The 20,753-nt window shown below is 43.8% G+C and overlaps 1 protein-coding gene across 1 annotated transcript in view; it reads left to right on the top strand.

Moving 5' to 3' along the window:
- The window catches only part of LOC115328147 (actinia tenebrosa protease inhibitors-like), a 30,246-nt gene extending 11,678 nt beyond the window's left edge, over positions 1 to 18,568 (top strand). Inside the window, exons 4-7 of the mRNA XM_040216578.1 lie at positions 3,945 to 4,109; positions 5,912 to 6,082; positions 14,604 to 14,792; positions 18,522 to 18,568. Of these exons, the coding sequence (XP_040072512.1) occupies positions 3,945 to 4,109; positions 5,912 to 6,082; positions 14,604 to 14,792; positions 18,522 to 18,568 (572 nt within the window). The remainder of the gene's footprint in view (positions 1 to 3,944; positions 4,110 to 5,911; positions 6,083 to 14,603; positions 14,793 to 18,521) is intronic.
- Positions 18,569 to 20,753: the final 2,185 nt, after the last annotated feature.

The following is a 20,753-nucleotide window of genomic DNA, read 5'->3' as shown; positions in this document are numbered from 1 at the left end:
ATTTATCGTTTTGTATATGAACTTTCTTGAACAGATTAATTAATAGAGAAGTGCCATAAACAAATGTTTCTCAATTTTAATCGGTAACTATGTTTTGACGATAGCTTAGGGGAGAAAAGAGTGGTACACATGACTGATATCAGTTTAATTCTCGGCACCGAATTGACCACTTCTCGCCAAGGGACGGCACCACTTCTGTGTCTCTCACCAGCCCCATGTATTTTTGTTTTAGTTTCCTGTATTTTTCTGAACGGTATTAGGTACATTATTCGACATCATAAAAAATAACTAGGGACGACAGCCTGGAACATTAACGAATGCCAAGCGAAAATGTCACTTCGTAATTTATTCCGCAACTACCGCAGATGATGTACATATAAAAGGTGATTGTTCTTAACCACTACATACTTTTACAAATAAAAAAAACGAAAACGGTGCCCGTAACGTGAACACTTCCTTCGTGCATTTATTCGGCTCGGTCGATAGTCACGGGAAGGGGGAGGGGCGGGGATAATTGTTGCGACAATTGGGCTAATTGGCCAAAATGTTTTAAATAACTTTAACGTAGACTGTTTTTTAGGGCTGAATTTTATGCACAATGGTTTGCACTAAAGTGTAAAAAAAAAGCTTGTCTTGATTATTTTGTTGAGCCCGGGACAAAAGATCTGCCAATATTGCATTATGTATTCGCTATTGGTAAGTTATGCCGGGTCACGGGGAGCATTCGGTGATTTAAAAGGCTAAAAGCGCAGAACGTGGCAAGGACGAAGACAAAAATGCACACGACACAGACTGACGCTAACATGCAACTGCTATTTTATACCAGTCAGTCAAACCAGCTCACATGCGCGGAAAAAGTCGCAACTCATACCTTCACTCCAAATCAAAAACTATATATGACCCAATTCTACACACGTGCCCAAATCATAAGAGTCTTAATGCTTCTAACCTTTTAAATCATCATGAACCGACCACCTCAAACCAAAGTCTTCATTTCACATTGTGTCTTTGGATGCGTTGCACACTCGACACACCCCTGAGTTCACAGCGTTAATTATAAGGACCAAGACAGGTATAAATTTATTCAGAATTTAAGTGTGTGAGGGGTGTGAGCGGTATGCTAAAAGAGGAGTTTCCTCTGGTTCTAGAAATTATTTACTATGGAGTACACCTTTCTCCGTGTAAATGTAGTGGCCATGGCTGCTAAAGCTTTTGCATAGCTGGAACGGCTGGACCCGCGCGTAAAAGGTTTTTTTTCTCTTTGAATAGGAAGTGGTGCTACCGTCGTGCAAAGCAGCAAGACACCGGAGACAGCCGTCTCTGCTGTCTTGTAAATTCCGGTATTATGGTGGGTCGGCGGAAGCTGACTTCCTCGGCGCGCCGCGAGCGCGTGAACAGCGCAATGCACATCCGTTCTTTCAGACGGGCGAGATATAGCGCTCAAGGCGCTCTAACTAATACAACTGAGCAACATAGGCTGTATCCCCCTAGTAACGCGTTTGGATTCTGCTTCTTCCGAGGATGCTCGCAGTGCCTTGAATCCACGGTGCTCTTCGATTGCGAGGAGCCCCCATCTGGTAACGGAATGAATCGCGAGTGGAGGAGGTATATCGTACCCGCTAATCTCCCAGTTGGCTGTTGCGCTAAGTCGCGACGTCATACGCTATTCGTTGGTGTGTAATGATCTGCCCCATGACGTTGCGGGATCGCGTGGAGAGCTGCGCTTCTTCACATTGAAGCCAGCTGCGGGCGGCGACGTTTTTTTGATACCCCGAACTCCCGTGAGTCATAGTTCATCCAGCTGCTTGCGCTTTCGTTCGAGAGCACCTCATGAAGCCGCTACAATACGCTGGGCTTATTCTATAACATCGATTAAATATTCTTTTCAATAGTACGAATGATCACTACTGTAAAATCTTTAGTGTTCGCGAGCCGCTAAGTTTCGCGAATTTCGCGGCTTGAGAAATTCACAAACTTTAGGTGTTGCGAATACTTCTATTACCTAGAACAGCGAATTCCAGACTTTAGAATTCGCGAAACCTAGATGTCTCGAATATGACCCCGCTGTCCTTTTCGCGAAAAATCAGGGGTGCTAAAATAAAGGGTTTTTCAGTTTTACTAAATTAGCCTTTTATAATGTTTCTTAGCCGGTGAATTGCCTGCTATAGAACATCTGTGCTCCATGTTGAATTTGTCTGCGTGTAACGGTTTTTCATTGCGCTGGAGCGCGGCCCTTTTGGCATGAAATCCAGCCCTTAGACAGGTTCTTGGTTAAGGGATACAAAAAAAAAAAAAAGGGGGAATGTGTTGTGTGAGTGCCCGTGAACGTTAAGAGCGCTCAAAAGAACTCTACGTCAGGCGTATACAGTCACTCAAATTCGCTCTACGCTCTTTCTCTCTCTCTCAGTTTCAACGGCCGGTTCTTGTGCAAAAGATGCCCCTCTACATAGGATGCTACGAGAACAGATTACTAATAGTGCGATAGGACAGGAAGGTTCTGGAATAGCTAAAGAAATATAGAAAGAATTACCGCTGTTAAGAATTGAACTCTGTTCCCTTCTCCAGAGATATAATATCGTCATGCTTGTTCAGCTCGCTTGCAGCTTTCCATTACCTGCACTATCATCATAACCTTAAAATGCTTTTGTTGGTGGACACTGATAAAACTGATGGCAGCTGATAAAACCCGTTAGCTTTAGTGACATCTTACTCCTGGTTAGCTCAGTTCGTAGAGCGCTCATGGGAATGGTGAGGTCCATGGTTCGATACCAGGACCAGGCGGATTTTTTCGGTCGCGCACCAGTCACCTAGCCTTGTTTCGAGCTTTGTGCTTGTCCTTTGTCCCCCTTGTTCCCCTTCTAAAGAGATCATATCGTAATTCCTTTCCAGCTGGCTTGCACCTTTGCAATAATTGCATTATCATCGCTTATATAGGGCATTTTTTCCACTTATACAAGAAATTATTGAAGGGGGGTTGATATAAAAAGGTAAAGCGTTAAAGTTGTGCTGGAAACGATAGCACCAGGGTGGTGTGATGACTATCAAGCTAGATGTGTAAAAGATGCGGAGAAATGAAAGATTTACACACAATAATGGTACAAGTTGACATGTACGATTTCTTATATCTATCTCCCTTTAGGTACAGATAATAATTGCTCCAGATTCTTTTTGCTAATGTAATACTATAGGTATTCATCCCCGTCGACTTTAATTAAAAGAAATTGTTTGACCAGTAGACAGAAAAAAAAATGAATATATTTTCAGTGCTGCGCTTTTGAAATCTTACCACTGTTGCATGTAGCCCCAAAAGTGTTTTTATTAAATGACAAATTACATTAATACAAATTATATTAAAAATATTTAAATTATTAATAAACAAATAATACCTTATAATTATGATAAATGATTGTGGGTTAGCCGTCAGACTATCTTAGGTCATTTTCTTAGAATTAACAAATATTTCAATTTATCTATTTTAAGTTACCCATCTGAAACACTTTTTGTTGAACACAAAAATCCCTCAGTATTAAGGGAAGGTATTCTTGCCATAGGTAGTTTAAGCATAACTATAAAAGTGCAAATCCTTAAAACACACCTCTAAAGTAAGAAAATAATTATGAATGTACCTAACTAAGAGTGACCTGATTCGTTTCAAAGTTTAGAGTGTTTTTCAACCCATTTGGTTCATTAGAATGAAAGATTGGAAAATTTGATATAATTAATGACTCATGAGATAAGAAAACAAAACACAGGCAAGCTGGTGAATGATATCCATAGTGAACCCGAGACAGAGATTATTTTGATACTTCTCTGTTTCGGGTTTACTATGAGCGTAATTCAGAAGTGAATATAATGCCAGGCTATTTTGAAATTAATTTTGAACCTCTGTCAAACTTCTCTCGCCACGAATAATGTTAACAGGCCGTCATGTGTTTCTCTTCAAGACGCAGAGCTCGGGAAGTGTGCGCCATCAGCTGTTTCGAATTGCATCAGCCAAGAGCAAGAAGCGAGTTATTTTTATAACGGCGATACTCAAACATGTGAGAAAGCCGTGGGTGGCAAATGCGGTCCCTTTGGCAGTTTGGATAAGTGTTATGAACGTTGCGGAAGTAAGCAAAACATTTCGTTGCTTTCTTTTTGCCATAACACTCAAATTAAGCGGAATACAATGTTAATTTTGAGAAGAAAAGTACTGTGTTTAGGGTCGTTTTTAATTTGTATATCATATTGCATTCATGTACTATATGTATTAAAAAATAGGTACAGCTTTCTTTATGAACAGACGTGCGTGTCTACCCTCCCGCAGAACGCAAAGACACCAAACATTAAGAAATGCGAAAGGAGCTGGCAAATCACAAAGCAGAGCTAATGTTTGGAATAAAGAATGCGATGCACAGATATTTAATTTCTGCGTTCTGGCGAAATTGGTGAATCTTCATTGGATAGACCTCTTCAGTGAATCGCAATAATTGGCTCTTGGGCGATGCAGAGAAATGAACACGCAGGCATTGTTCTTAAAGAAATCGTCCTATCTTCGAATAAATATAAAAATTTCTTTTCAGTACAACCGTTTTTGATTAGTGCATTAATGTCTATAAAAACGGACCAAACACATTGTATATAAATTGTGCCTGATATATTATTGTTCTACTGGGTGTCTCGAACAGCGGTCAGGCTCTTTAAATCGACCGCAAAATTCGGTTTTTTAACCTATCGCGCTACAAATTTGTGCAGTGTTGCCCACAGGTGGTGCATTTTTCCTACAAAATTTGCAAAGAGCGAACTTATCAGAGGAAAAAGTAAAACAAGAAAAAAATTTAACACCTCTGGAATTGCAGCGGAGCCACTGGTCTTCAAAAAAAAACCAAAAAACCCTATTGTCCGTTGTTTTTCGCGCTTTTACCGTCGGAAATATGGATCACCAAATAATCCCAATTGCATACCCTTCTACGACACACTTTGGGCAGTCTCGCCATTAAAGTAGGCTTTTGTATGTGATCACAAAGTTTAACTTCAGAAGTAGGGCAACACCCAGTCTAGAAGCTGCGGAAAAACGCCATTTAGATTAAAACATTTAATTGTAAAGATTTTGATCATAATGTTATTATAATGACTCATCTCCTCAAAACGCAAGTGAGTCTACATGCCCTAAATAAACTCGTTGCTTTAGTCACTGCATTCTACGGAGGGTTCGCCGCAAATGACGAGGCTAGAAAATGTTTTCACATCAAAATGGATTTGTGGTGCAAGAATGCGACAGCCCAGTTTGCAGCGTTCGGTGAAATCTGTATTTCTTTTTATCTGCCTCGTAGACAACAATGACTGGATCGACGAGCTTACTGAGGGAAAGACTCACGTAAAGTTTAGAGAGTGATCCATGCAGCTCTTTGAATATCCTGTTGGTAGTGATTGCCACGATGTGTATTGCGGGCACTGACGGACAGTTTAATTTTCCGAGCATTGTAATGAAGAAATGAATATGTAAATTTTGTTCAACAGGAAAATAAAAAAAGAGAGGGCTAATTTAACCCCTTGCAAAAACAAGAGTTTGGTTCTGTTTTCGTAAAGATCAATTAAGAGAAAAGCTATTACCTGATATAAAATGCTTACAAACCAACGCTGGCGGCACTTCTAGTTTTCTGACTACAAGCAGTTCGCAAAATTTTCCAAATGATCATAGTTAAATCCGAAGAGAGTTCTGACAATCCATGCCTGCACACGTTGAAACACTTTCGATCTAAGATACTTTTTTTTAAAATTAATTTTATGAGCAATTTAATTTTTATGAGATATTGCTCGACTGTCTTGTAAACCTCTCGTCTAAAGCCCATGTCTGTATCAAAATTTAAGCTATCACCTCTCTCGTTTTATTTATGGATTAATGCGTGTCTTTATTGTCGTGTTTTTAAAGGATATATAGAGAAAAAGTGCAACATGCCTCCACTTACGTCGAAATATTGCGGCATCAAAGAAAAAAGGTACTGGTACAATGCAACCAGTCAACAGTGCAAAGAAAGTGAAGGATGTGAAGACGATATTTTTAACTTCAAAACAGCGAAAGCATGTTGGGTGACATGTTCGGGTAAGATGTGAATGCCCATTTTGCTTACTTGTCGTTTTCTTTTCTTGGTGGTTTTGAGCCTTGTTTGGTGGCTTTGGCTCGGTGAAAATATAACGAACGAAAACAAGGACGCGAGTAAGCCGATTAAGTCTAAATATGGGGAAAAGTTTTCAAGACTAGGTTTACCTGGGGGGAAACAAAAATATGTACAAAATGTATTTTTGTTCCACCAGATAAAAAAAAGAAAATTACCGATACGCGTAATCAGAAGAGCGTATGAAGTAAATCAAATAGCCAATTTTGGCGCACTGATTGGCGCATTTGCAGAGTGTCACATGGCCTGGTTTGAGGGGGGAGACAGAGGAGAAGGGCGGGGCATGGGTAAGCACGACTTAGTGATGGGTTAAATCAATTATACGGCGAATGGAATGGAGGAATAAGGAGGCACTATGCTATCTTTCGTAAGTAACATCTCGTAGCTTGAACAGAAATTGCATTGTTCAAAGAATTAAATGTCAAATAAAAAGCTTTCCATGCTTTAAAACGCACATACCGCAGGGGCTCATCGAAGTTGGATGCATATTCGAAACGCAGGGAATGAAGCATGCGCCCCACATTATTTAATTGAATGGTTTAATGGTTTTGAATGAACTCCTGAAATTGTCTAATTGTAGAACAAAAAGTTAGGACGCAAACGAGCTGGTGAAGAGTTAACGTAATCTTAGATAAACCCCCGGGACGGGAAAAAAGGCGAAGGACAATACAGCACATAAACTCTGTGTGTTCTGTTGCCCTTCGTCTTTTTTCTGGTCTCGAGGGAATGTCTAAAATTATATCTAATTGTAATCCTACGTCTATTTTTAGGAAGTAAAACGTTAGTTATGCGGAACTAAATAAAGATAAATTATGCCAAACTGAATGAAAATTTACTTATACGAAACTAAATAAAGATGTCCATTATGAGAAACTAAGTATTAATGACCAAAGATTCAATGCTAATTTAAAACCTTAATTATTATACTAAACTATATATCATGTATCCAAAAAGGCCCACCGAAAACGGCACTAATCTTATACCTGTGCATAGTCTAGATCTTACTCGAACATTTTTGCGGGTGTTTCAGAAAGCACGCCTCTGCTTTCTCGTGTTTTTGATTTAATATTTGAAGCTACCTTTATTTCAAATATACAAAATGTTCGTAAAAAAACAAAAACGAAATGAAATAAAGGATAGATTCACTCAGACATTTTTCCAGGTCCCAATTTGCATTTTGTCATAGAACTGAGAGGTTTATTCATTGTAGTACATACTTTTGAAGCCTCTCTCTATACACTACCGGAACGACGACCGCATCTTCCTTGTTAACTAGGTGGTAACTGAACCAAAGCAATGTTACATGATTGACCCACTATTCTGTTCATTGAAATATCAATAACTGTGATAGCATTTTTTTATATTTGTGAAAATATTCAGTTATATAAACATTTAAAACATGCAAAACGGGGCTGGAATTTATTTCTTGTCATTTACAATATGTGAATTAAAAAAAATGCATCGCAAATTGCTGGACAATTGTGCTACACGTGAAACATCTGACGTCCACGCTCTTGGCGGTCTTCATTGGTTAGTTTGGCGACTGTCTTAACGCGTGGTGTGTAAACTCGATATCAAATCCTGGAATAGAGATGCCGGCGCTAACCTGGCTTTTAAACACGGGTAACAAGATGCCAAGTTGCTATCTGCCGGACGCTGAACGAATTCCCCGCAGGGCTCTTCCGACAAATGGCACCTCAGTTCAGACTTGTACAGGTTCATAAAAAGTAAAAAAAAAAATGCATTTACAATTACACAAGGCTAATTTGTGACGAGGTGCAGCTACAATCGGCCTTTCGTGAAAGTAAGTGACGGTTACCATTAAAAGTAATCCGTTACATTCGCGGCGTTACTTTCAACTTTATTATCCTAGCGTAACACACGAAACAATAGGGTTAAGAAAGTGTTTATTGTTTCCACCAGTCCCACCTCTGTAACCTTAAGCAACAGCTGGCTCTCAAAAGTCTTGGCGTACACCTTGCCACGTTTCTAAGTCAAGATGTCCTCCACCGCTCTAAACACCCTTTCAATTGAGTCGCCCACGACTGCCTGACATACTGCATCGCGTGCTTCTTGAAACAAAAATAAGAGCTCTCTGCCCTGGCGAAATCGCAAAGCTTCGTTGTTACAGCGTAGTTTGACGTTCAGAATCCTAAAGCTAGAGATATTGTAGTGCAGTTCATTAAAACTAATAAAATCTATAAATATGAATATATAATTTAAACCTATTTTAGCCGGCAAATATCGCCCAACGGTGGTATAGGAAATTAGCAAGTCATGGTTGTTACCCGCAATAAAATTATAGATTATGTTCTTATATCAATATTCTATTAGCTCTAAACACATGACGTTCCCAGTTGAGAAGTTCGTGAACTAGGTGACATATAGACTTGTTGCTCTCGGGCAGGGGGCGCGAGCGCGTGCGCAAGACGCGACCATGTTATGTTGGCTGCACTCTCCAGTTGGTGGACTAAATAAATGAGTTAGCTGAGCTTGAGACGTCGTTCTGTCTATTTTCTGTCCCTTCTACGTTTTGATGTTTCTTCTCTACCCCAGTCTCAGGTTAATTCAACATGGTTAATATTCGCCAGCTCGCCTGCACCCTTACGATTTTTTCTTTTCTCTGTTGTTTGGTCGATGTCAGGTAGCGCTATTTCCTGCACATGCGCTTGCTCAATATGTGCCGACTTTAGTCTTTCCAATGCAACGATGACGTTCTTGCCGTTGATACGCAGGACAAACGTGTCGCTTCGCTTTTGGACCACTGGAAAAGGTCCGATGTAATGTGGGCGCAGTGGCTTCTTTTGCGACTGTCGTACAAAAGCATCAGTGGCCTCTTGGAGGTCCTGGGTTACGTAGGGAGACTGAAGTTTTTTGCCGTGTAGGCGCCGGTCGCAAATTGATAAAAATTTCTTCAGTTCTTCTACATAGTCCAACTGCCATTGTTGTTGAGGCAGTTCCATTTAAAAAAAAATTCTGATGGCAAGCGAAGTGCAGTGCCGTACACAAGTTCGGCGGTGGAGCATCCGATGCCCGTCTTCAAGGCTGTCCGTATTCCAAGAAGCGCAATGGGGAGATGACGAACCTAATCCGAGGGACCACGCTGAGCTTCAAGGGCCGGTATCAAATGTCGATGAAATCGTTCTACCATCCCGTTTGACTGTGGGTAGTAGGCGTGCAGTCGTTCTCAAGCGGTTTGTTCCGAGCAATCGAGTGAGCTCGGCAAAGAGTGCCGATTCAAAATGTCGAGTTGGTGGTACCGGATGCCGCTGCACTTTCGCGCACTGGCATGCGATGCAGGAACGCACCCTTTGACGAACGTCGGATTTTATCGGGGGCCAAACGTAGCGGTCGCACAGGAGCTTCTGGGATGCTCGTACAGCCGGGTGCGACAAGCAGTGAATCGCTTCGAAATGCTGTCGTCGCAGTTCACGTGGTACAAAAGGCCTAGGCGTTCCCGTTGACAGGTCGCAGACCACGGTGGTGCCTTCTGGAAAGCATACATCCCACAGTTGCAGTGACGTGGATGAACTGCGCAGGGCATGCAATTCTTCGTCAGTGGTCTGTAGACGGGCAGCAACTCCAAGTCTACAACAGAACAGGCTGGGGTGTTCACGGCGTCGATCCGGCTGAGGACATCAGCGGGGCGTTGTTAAGTCATTTAACGTGCCGAATGTCCGTTGTGAATTCGGCCAAGATGGCTAGCTGGCGAATCTCACGTGGTGTGTAATGAGACCCGGAATTGCTGATGGCGTAAGTTAGGGGCTTCTGGTCAGTCCAAATGGTAACTGGCCGTCCCTCGACGAAATGTCGAAAGTGTCGTACAGCCAAGTAGGCAGCCAATAGCTCACGTCCCAAAACGCTGTAGCGCGTTTGGGCTAGCTTGAGCTTCTTAGAAAAGAAACCAATCGGCCGTCACTCTCCGTCGACTTTTTGTTGTAACACCGCTCCTACGGGTGTGGAAGATGCGTCAGTCATCAGCGATGTTGGGGCATCATGCTTAGGATGTACTAGCATTGTTGCTTCTGCAAGTGAGTTCTTTACCTCGCCGAAAGTGCGTATCTTCGTTCCAAGGATGGGATGACGTCACTCTTGTTTCGTTAGGAGAACCTCAAGATGTTCGAGCAGTTTGGCGCAGCTCGGAAAGAAACGCCGGTAAAAATTTACCAAACCGAGAAACTGGCGAAGTTTGGTGGTCGAAGTCGGCCTCGGGAAATCTTTGATGGCTTGTACCTTTGATGGCAACGGACGGATGCCCGAAGAGTCAAGCTGATGACCAAGAAATTACAATCCCGGAATTCCGAACACACTTTTCGCGGCGTTGATCACGATGCCCTGGCTGCGCAGTCGTTCGAAGAGGAGGTCTAAGTGGGTCGTGTGCTCTTCCGGTGACTTGCTGGATATGAGCAAATCGTCTAAGTACGCAGAGACAAAAGGTAACCCTCGTGTGACAGCGTCGATGAACCGTTGGAATGACTGAGCCGCATTCCAGAGGCCAAAGGGCATGCGGAGAAATGCAAAAAGTCTAAGCGGTGTAGTGATCGCTGTTTTCAGGAAGTCTTTTTCGGCCACGGGAATGTGGTGGTAGGCCCGCGTCAGATCAGTCTTTGAGAAGATCTTCGCGCCTTGTAGGTTCACCGTGAAATCCTGGATGTCATGTAGAGGGTACCTGTCCGGTACAGTGTTCTTATTTAGGGCATGATAATCGCCACACGGCCGCCAGTCTCCATTTTTTTCGACACCATGTGTAATGGAGACGCCCAGCTTTTATACGAGGTTCGGATGATGCCAAGGTATAACATGTGCTCAAACTCTTGGCGAGCATCGCGGAGTTTCCCTGGGGCTAGACGGCGGGGACGACAGTAAACAGGTGGTCTTGTCGTCACGATGTGGTGTTGTACGTCGTGCGGGATGGGTTCTGTCCAATCAGGTGACTGAGTAAGGCTCGGAAACTTACTCAGCGAGGTCTTGAACGCTTCTTCCGGGATCGTGCAGGCACAGGTGTACACTGCATTGTCGTCCGTTGCGATACCATGGATAGAAAGTCGCGTGGTGGAATCTATCAGTCGCCTGCTTCTAACATCCACGAGGAGCTTGTAGTGGTTGAGAAATTCCGCGCCGATAATTCCTGGACTGACATCGACCACCAGGAAGATCCACCGGAAAACCCGCCGGAGGCCGAGGTTAAGGGTGATCGACCATTCTCGGTAGACTGGGACGGCGCTGTTGTTCACTGCGCGCAGAAAATAGATGGGTGTCAAGGAACGGTCGGCACGCGTTGCTGGAACTGCGCTAATCTCGGCTCCGGTGTCGACGAGGTACCGGTTCTTGGTGGCTCAGTGACACATAGAAAAGGCGACTTTCGTCGAGGCCCTGACCACTCGTCGCCTCTAGAGGTCGGCCGGCCTGTTTCCCTGCCATGAACAGGGGCGGAGGCAATGCTGGACGTTGGCACCGAAGCGGCGGTGGTAGTAGCAGATTCCGGAAGGGCTCGGCGATCGCGTGTTTTCGCCACGTGTCCAACGAGACGTCGATTCGCCGCGTGCCCGACGAGACGTCGAACGTCTGCGATGTGACTCACGAGGGTGGGGGGTGCGGCCTTGTGTAGCTGCGGCGAGGATCTCCTCCAAACGTTGGCAGAGCTGCTCGATGCTGGCCTGGGGAGGCTGGCTGTTGGCGGCCGATCCAGAGTCCCGGGCTGTTGGTTGCTGTGGAGCCACGGTAACACCGGCGACCGAGGAGTGGTCACCTCCATCACGGCGTAGGCGGCAAGTCCGGTGAGGTCAAACACTGTTGCTGTCGCCAAACCCATCTGAACATTGGAAGGTAGCCTTTGTAAGAACAGCTCGCGGAGGAATACGTTGTCCAGATTGTTAGCGCGCTCTCCAAGAAGCTGGGTCATGCGTCGCAGCAACTGGCTTGGCCGCCGGTCACCGAGCTCTTCCGCCGAGAGAAGCTGCTCCACGCGGGAGCGTTCCGAAACCTCGGTGCGCTGGAGCAGAGCATTCTTCAGTTGGTCATACGGTGTTGCTGGAGAGAGATTTGCCAGAACGTCGTAGACTTTGTCGGCGGCATCTGGTGAAAGAGCCGAGACGACGGGGTGGTACTTCCGACCTTGTGCGGTGACCCCTGCGAGGTGGAATTGTGATTCCGCTCGCAGGAACCAAACTCGCGGATTGCGGTCCCAGTACGGTGGAAGGTGGACTACGGCTGCAGCAACAGTGGCTGGCAGCGGGTCCGAAGGCTCTCCTTGTTGCATTTCACCCGTTCTAGTTGGCGATCACGTCCGGGTCACCATATATGGTGAAAGAAACAGGCAAGAGACTGACGTTCCAAAACAACGTTCTATATCTGTGGTGTCTCGTCAGGAACTGCTCTTCGTGAGCGCGTGAGCGCGTGAGCGTATAGCTAGCACGCGCGTCTTTTTCTCTTTTTCCAGTGCCGAGATTAGACTCGCTTGTCCGTGCGTCCCGTCCCTACACTATGAACGTATGGTTCATTGACTGTTTTCTTCTTGACAACTGCAGCAGTGTAAGACCTCAGAACCTGAAATGGTGATAATTGAAGTTAAACGAAGCGATGGAATCGCACCGGACAATATTACATGTTTCGATGTTTTTTAACATAAAATACTTAGCGCTCTTTTGTGCTCATTCCTCAATATATTGTGGTTCGACTGATATGCATTTCAAATATTGTTTGTTGGAAACTTAGATAAAAAATTGTATTACTCATCGGCATAAAGATAGTTTAGTATAGATACATTTTTTATAAAAGGCGTCTGATTATGATTCGGAAAGATATTTATAAAAAAAATTGTTAGGATGATTTTGTCACCATCCAATTATCAGACTCGGCCAGCATTAGATAAGGAATAATCTGTATGGTAAGTTAGTTATTAACTCTTTTAATTATTGGTTTTAGGGGTCAGTTGGGAAGGAGTATGGACGGAAATTACTATAAGAGACCAGACCGATTTAAGGAATTTGCAAAATTGTAGCATTCTCTTGGTTCCTATAACAACCGATCAATTTTTGGCGTTTTTTCGGCCGACTTGAAAACTCATCTCAAAAGGAGTGCCACAAGCCCTGCCAAAAATGTTGACTGGAAAAGTTACTTGGTCGTTTTAAAAACGTGGACACTATCTTCACAGAGTGTCCTTAGTGGATGCGCCAACAACACTAGTGACGACATGACTGCAAAAATATCTATGTCACTCTTTTAAGCTTCATTTTCGATATGCTTGCGGCGCTGTTTATGCGCGCAATTTTTAAATCGGTCAAGAAACATAAAAATTAATCGTTTAATATTTAAAGTTTATTCGCTCTCGCAAATTATTTAAATTAATCTGTCCTCCAACGATAATGGCCGTGAATATCTCAATTACAATGCCAAAATTCAAACGTTAATTAAAATATTACATGCATCTTCCCGAGGGGAACCATGGGGTGATGCGGAGCCATGGGGTGATGTGGAGCATCGCGGATCGTTACTGTTGCTTCCATCACACTTCATCGGAAGAACGGAGTGAAGTGGAGTCAACAGCGGTGAACTGAACGCGCGCAGAAATTGGTTTGCTCTTTATGTTTATACAGCCTTGATGGAGATGCGTCTCAACGGGTAATCGGTCTCTTAGCTGTAGATGAGAAATTTAGCCTGTGCAGTACAACCGTTAACCTGGGATTCTTAACGTGCATCACGCAGTAGTCATCACACGAACGCGTGCCGGTACGAAACTTGTCCAGATCGAAACGGGCGGGGCGGCGGGGATCGAACCCAGGAGGTTCCCAGCCCAAGCTTTCGCTCCACGCTCCGAGCTGAGACGGGTTAGCCCACTCGGCCACTTCCTCCCCTTGAACGCGCGCAGCGCGCTACCGCTGCTTATATTCACACCTGAAGGAGAGGAGAGTAGAGGAGGAGAGTTGCGCATGCGCGCGCGGTGTGAGTAGAAGCGAACGCACACGAAGTGCACGCAGCTGGTAGAGAGAGAGAGCGGAGAGAGTAACGCGCAGGTGTTGGAGAGAGGGAAGAAGGAGAGTTGCGCATGCGTAATGTGAGTGCGGACTACGACGCCGCGGGACATAGACCCGAGCAAGAGATGCTCCGCATCTAAAAAGTTGAATTAATTAGTTAAATTATCCTGACGAATATTTTATAGTATAATATTCCTCAAATCTAATAAATATAAACTGCGCGCTCTCGCGTAATTTTCACCCACCCTAAAAATATTTGTTAGCTTTAACGTAAAACATTTGTATGTAAAAAAATTATTACTCTCTGAAATGTGCACGTAAAATACAATAATATCAGTTTGTATTGAAGTCGCAATTAAGTGATGTATATATCAATCAGCATCAGTGAGAAACTAATAAACAGTTAACCAAATGCAGCCGGTTGTGATCCCGTGCTGCAGCAGCAATTCACAGCCATGTTTATATTTGTTTGCAGGAGACACAGGTAGCCGATGTCTCATGGATCCAGATAAGGGAAGACTTGGAATGTTGTTTGGAAAAACGAGGTGGTACTATGATATAGATAAAAATGAGTGCGAATTAACTAAACAAACAACGTACTGGAAAGGCACCGGCACTACGAACTTATTCGCTACTAAAGAGGAATGCGAGGGACATTGCAAGCGTAAGTGAAACACTTTATTCCGATTATTGTTACTTCAATATAGTATTCATGGGAACTACAGTTAGTGAAAGGCATCATGCTTCAGTTATGATAACGCTTTTGAAAATGTGTATCTAAATAAACATAATTAACCTAAACAAAAATTTCTCCGATTTAATGCTAAGCAACATAGTCTCTACAAACCACAAGAGAGTGGAAATATCTTCTAAATAATATATAAGACTGCTAACCCTCTTCTTGGTGAAATATTCATTATTAAAGTCCTACATCGCGATATTTCACGGTGATCACCGATGTAACTCCAAACATGCGATCTCCTATTTCTTATTGTAACGTACGTTTTTTTTCTGAGAACGAATTTAGCTCATGAGCAACCAGGTGAGGATGACCGGCTGAATAGTAACGCATTTAAGGAACAAGAATAATCCCGTCCCTGATACTGCCCGCGTACGCTGCGAAATGCGACATGCAGGCGGCAACATAAAGGTTGGCTACAGCGCATTGTACGCTGCAAAAAAAAAAAAAAAAAAAAAAAAAAAAACGATTGCGCAAAAGATTGGCGTTTGGAGATAGAAAATTAAAATGTTCACCGAATTTGCTTTGAGGTGATCAGTGCTACCTGCTGAATTTTCGGGGCGTGATTCTCTCCCTGTAAATATGGGACCAAGTAGCTAGACAAAAAACAACGACTGACGTGCTCGCAGATGACCGACTTTTGAATTTATCTCGCAGCGCCATCTCTCAATAGGCGTTGCGAGCAGACAACAGCCCAGGTAGCTCGCCAGAAGAACTGCTAACCTAACGACCTAACTTGGGCATAATACGGTTTTGCTCTAGGAAGTTAGTTAATGCCAGAGTTCTTCCTCTTGGGGTTCTATGGCATTTCTCTGGCTCGCCACACAATTACCAAGGTATTGGACTTAAGCCAATGTTGCCACGTAGGACCCCCAAGGATCAGCATTGAAGCCTAAACCTTTCACCTTTAGCAATTTGGGTTCCAGGTTTTCACATGAGAACAGAACAACCAAAAGCGAAGCATATCTCTCGCACGTCTTTGCTGATTTAGGCCCAAATATGCCAGATGGCAGCAAAACTACCAGCGGCGAAGCCAAACGTTGGTTCCTGTATGACAGATGGGCCAACATACAGAAACAGTGGCTAAATAACGACAAGCGTTGATGTATTTTTGCTTCTTCGGGATTTTTAAAGTCCTAAATTTCCAGACAAAAACTAAATTTTGGCCTAAAAGAACTGTACTACCTGAGATATTGCGTCATCTGCTCGCTTCGACTTTCGGCAGATGGCGCCACGGGCGGCATTCATCGCTAACTCGGTCGTCTACGAACTCGTTCGCAGTTGACTATGCAAGTTTGTAGGCATTAATTTTTTCAGGAAGAAAGGTTCCTCAGCGAACATTCGGTGAAATTTCGAGCTTCCTATGTGCAGGCGCCAATTTCTCGGGCTCGTTTTACAGGTTATGATTTATGCAGTCACAGTATTGCCCCCGACTGCCTCAAAGGCGCCGTTTAAACCAGCCATTGTATATACGAGTTATCAATCAACACTGCATAGCAAAAAATAAGTAAGCCTAAAATAGCGATATTTGATAGAGGTTAGTCCTGATAAAGGTCTTGATATAAGTAAAATGTACACTCTCATAGGAAGCCTTGAAAATAACTTACCTTTAACGAGGAGAAACAAAAGGAAAACAAAATGAGTACGACTCAATATTGAAGACGGCTAAAGCAAGCTCCAACACTTAGGCGTACACTACTGGGTTCCAAACATTCATCTGCAACAATTACAAAAAATTATGAAGTTAGACAAGAGCATTAACCATAGAGACGACACTACGCATATTTACAATTATAAATATGAGTTCCGTGCTGCAGTATAAATGTTACGCAACGTTGTTACTGGTTATAATTGAAACACATTTTGCATAACCTGAATTGATTAGTGAAGGTAATTCCCACTGTCGACAATAGTTTGTAACACGCTTCCTCTCCCCCAAAGGCTCACCGACACACCTCCGAGCTAAGCACAACCCCCCCCCCCCCCCCACCAAAAAAAAAAAAATTACAAACTTTTCTACACAAGGTAACAGCCTATTATGGTACACATCTTCTGGAGCCCGTGGTTGAAATTTCAAACACCCCTGTAGATAAAAAGTGCTGGAAAAACATGTGATCATGGTTATTGAGGCGTTATAAATATATTGAGATAGATTTGAAATGTATAAATATGCCGCCGCGGCCGCAGCAGCCGCAGCAGCCGTCGGAGTCATCCGTCATTCTGTCCAACCGCCGGAACGTCGGCGTCGTTGCCGGCGTACCGTATCTGTGCTACCTGTGGTACTCGGGTCGACTCTTTTCTGCGCTGTGCCATTGGACAGAACTTGACAGACCCTCACATCGTGCACTGTCAGCGAATCCAGTTGCTTTTCACCGGAGCCGTGGCAGGGTTCGACTAGGTTCGACGAAGCGTTGGTGTAGCAGACGACGGGGCCGGTGCAAAGTAAAGGGATGAAAAAGGGGCAGCCTCGCAAGCTAGCCAATGTGACACTTTCTCCCCCATTTCCGCGCGCTCATCCGACTCGGATGCTCGAACGTTCTTGCCTTGGTAGCCTACGCCTGCGCGCATGCGCCGCCCCACCATTCGTCGCGCGAAGCACGCGGCCTTTTGGGATTTTCGCAAAGGGCTGTGGTCTGTTTGCCTTGCTGCATACTCGACCCGGAGGAATAACACGGAGCCAACGGTTTCAACAGCAAGAAACTACATTTAATTGGACATGGACAAGACGATTAACATGGTTACCTACGGCGCTTGAGTCCAGGCAGTGACTTTCTGTGCGCCGCCTCTGATCTGCCTTATCAAGGCGGCGCACGCGATGTGCGCGTGGCCGGCGTGAAGTCGCCGCCACGCGGGAAAACTTCGCCACCTGTGCCCCGCAGTCGGGCAACTGGGCTGGGTGGCCACCAGCGTGCTCACAGGGTCTATTGACACCTCGACCCTTAAATCAATGTTTATAAGTCTACCAGACTAGTCTTAATAAATAAATAACGAATTAAGTTCAATAAAAATACTGGCGGTTTTACAAAGGAATCGCTAACAACGTACGGTGGGTTTCATTTGAATAGAGAGGTCCGTTTCTTTTATTCTTAGTGCACGTTACTTGGCGCACCCTGCATGCTCTGTACGAAATATGTAAGAAACCATCAGAGGCGAGAGCAGTAAAGTATAATTTTGGTCAGCCTTATTTTACATTTACCTTCGTGAAGAGATAAAGTGCTTTAGATGCCACTTTAAATTTGGTTCTATATTAGACTGCCCCCAAAGGCGAACTAACCTTTAATTTTACTAATCGATTTATCGATGTGTAAGCACGTGATAGTTATTTTTAAAATAATACACAAAAATTAGAAAAAGACAGGTTAAATGATGCAGGTGGACAGCTTAAGAAAATGAAAGAAAACAAGCTACGAGCTGCGTGCGTGCGTGCGTGCGTGCCTGCGTGTGTGTGTGTGTGTGTGTTTGTGTGCGTGCGTTCGCGTGTGCGTGTGTGCGCGCGTGTGTGTGTGGGTGTGTGTACGTGTGTGTGTGTGTGTGTGTGTGTGTGACCATTTTGTTTTGTTCTCAAGTATCGGGCTATCAACATGATGAATTTTCACAAGCTCGCCTATATCTATTACACTTCTATCAATTAAATTTGTTTGCTCTATTTTCTAGCTGTGCACGCGACTACTGAGCCTTCGACGAAAGAAGAGGATCTCTAAGATGTCCGAATGAAATGTCACTATAATTTCCCAAGAATTTACACTTTCTATTTCTAAATTTAGAACGATTTTGAAATAAATCTGTGACACAGTTTCGGAATAATCATGACTAATAAACCGTTTTTTTTAAATACAGCGTCTTATATATGAACCTTCACCTCTATAGTAATTTCTATCATAAGCTTATTAAGTTAAAGTAATATTGAACTTGCAAACATGCATATCATGTAGCATAACATCGGGAAAACAATAAACTTCATTTCGTGCAACTCTAAACATTACCGAGTCCATTTTGACAAAAGCCGGTAACGTGTGACCTTCATGATAATAGCAGAAAGTAATGTATAAGGGCTGCCCGGTTGTTGTCACCGGCAGCAGGATGACTCCATCATGTGTTCACTGGCGTCGTAGAGCTGAGTGAGCGTTGCGCGGTAAATTTATGTTTAATATTGACTAACATTTAGTGCTTTAAAATCATTTTTTGGTGAAAATTAAGTGCTAATGCAGGTGGACATTTTTCTAGCTCGACGCCCTAGCTGTAGCAGGAAATGTCGCAGAGGACCAGGTGAAACCTTCAGGTGCTTTCAAAAGCATGTGTTGATAGCGTTCATTACAATCAAGTGCCTGGGTTGGCAATGATCAAAACATATGATGTGCTTGGAACACCGTTCTAGTTTTATAGTCTCCCTATAAGAAGTACGACGCGACAAGTTCGAACACAAATATTCGCGGGCGGGGTCACTGTTATCTAGCGCGAGTCACTTGCCGACACAAGCGCGAGTCGATGGCTGACACATTGGTCTACGATTCACCCGGCACCGCGTGGGGTGAGAATGTTAGGCACTGCATCTCGGTGCACGCACGTGAAGCGAAAGCTCAGGCTGCAGAACTCAAGAATCCTGCGTGTAGTCCCCGCCCCTTTCTCATTTCACTCAAAAAGAGCGTCGTACTCGTGTGTGGCCATGTATCAACACTTCCTGATGAACGTTATAGTTACCAGGTAAGCAGTGGCACTACAATGGCCAAGTGTTTCATTCGCATCGATATGGAACATCCCGCTGTCTAAACGTACGCAGTGCAAAAATATTTTACCGAGACAAATTCAGGCATTTCAAAATAAAACCAAAAAGAGCTTTTTCTTATTTGCGAACTCTCACAACGTCTCTGGCTCCTTGCCTTCCTTTGGTAGTTTTGCTGAGTTTCATACGATGGCCAAATTAGTAATATCCCAATTCCATATTTCTTCGTTTTTTCTGAAAGAAATGCGCTATGCTAGTGGTTCTTAATCATTAATGTTTCGCCGATCTCTTGTAGTTCGGTGGAAATAATGAAGGACAGTGTTTTTGGTGAGTTGAAAGGAAAGGTATAGGTTAATCATGATAATGATTTACTAAATGGACATAACTAAGGGCTAGCGTGAAGTAGGTATCTTTAATTGACATACATACAAAAAAACTAACCCAAAAATTTCAAATTTTCTGCTCAAACTGAAAAACATGCAACTTTTATTAGCAGGATTGGCTGATGGGGCAAGGCATGAGATTCGCCGGTGGCTCTTGCTCCAAAAAAGGTGGCAAAGCCAGATGATGTGCTGATTACAGGCGCCTAAACGCAGTTTCAATCAGGGACAGTTACCCATTCCCAGGTATTTCATCAGTGATGTATCCCCTTGAAACCGCCACTATTTTCACAACCCTCGCCTGCAGCCGTGGATTCCTTAAAATTGAAGATCTTCCTGCGGACGTGCTGAAGACGGCATTCATTTGCCACATGGGGTTGTTTAAATTCAATCGCCTTCCCTTTGTTTTATCTAACGCGTCTGCTAGCTTTTAGCGCGTAATGTATGCTGTCCTCGGCGACGCGAAGTACGAGTTTGCGATGGCGTACACGCATGACGCAGTTGTGTTTTCATGAACATTTGATGAGCGTCTCGTGCACCTTCGCATTATACTCGAACGAATGCGTCAGGACGGCCTTACGATTCATTCACGTAAAGTTCAGATGGCGTCGTTTGTAAATAACCTTCTTGGATTTGTTGTTGACACCGGCACGCTGCGCCCGAACAAGGATTAGTTGCGTGCAATAACATAATACCCACCACCCCACGACGCAAAGAGCCTACAAAGATATCTCGGGATGATTGCTTTCTACAGTGATTTTATTCCGCACTGCGTCAAAATAACGG

This window comes from Ixodes scapularis, unplaced genomic scaffold (genome assembly GCF_016920785.2).
Source record: "Ixodes scapularis isolate PalLabHiFi unplaced genomic scaffold, ASM1692078v2 PGA_scaffold11__112_contigs__length_91849675, whole genome shotgun sequence".
Taxonomy (NCBI): Eukaryota; Metazoa; Arthropoda; class Arachnida; order Ixodida; family Ixodidae; genus Ixodes; species Ixodes scapularis.
The sequence above is the reverse complement of the archived record's forward strand: the minus strand, read 5'-3'. Positions and strand labels throughout refer to the sequence as shown.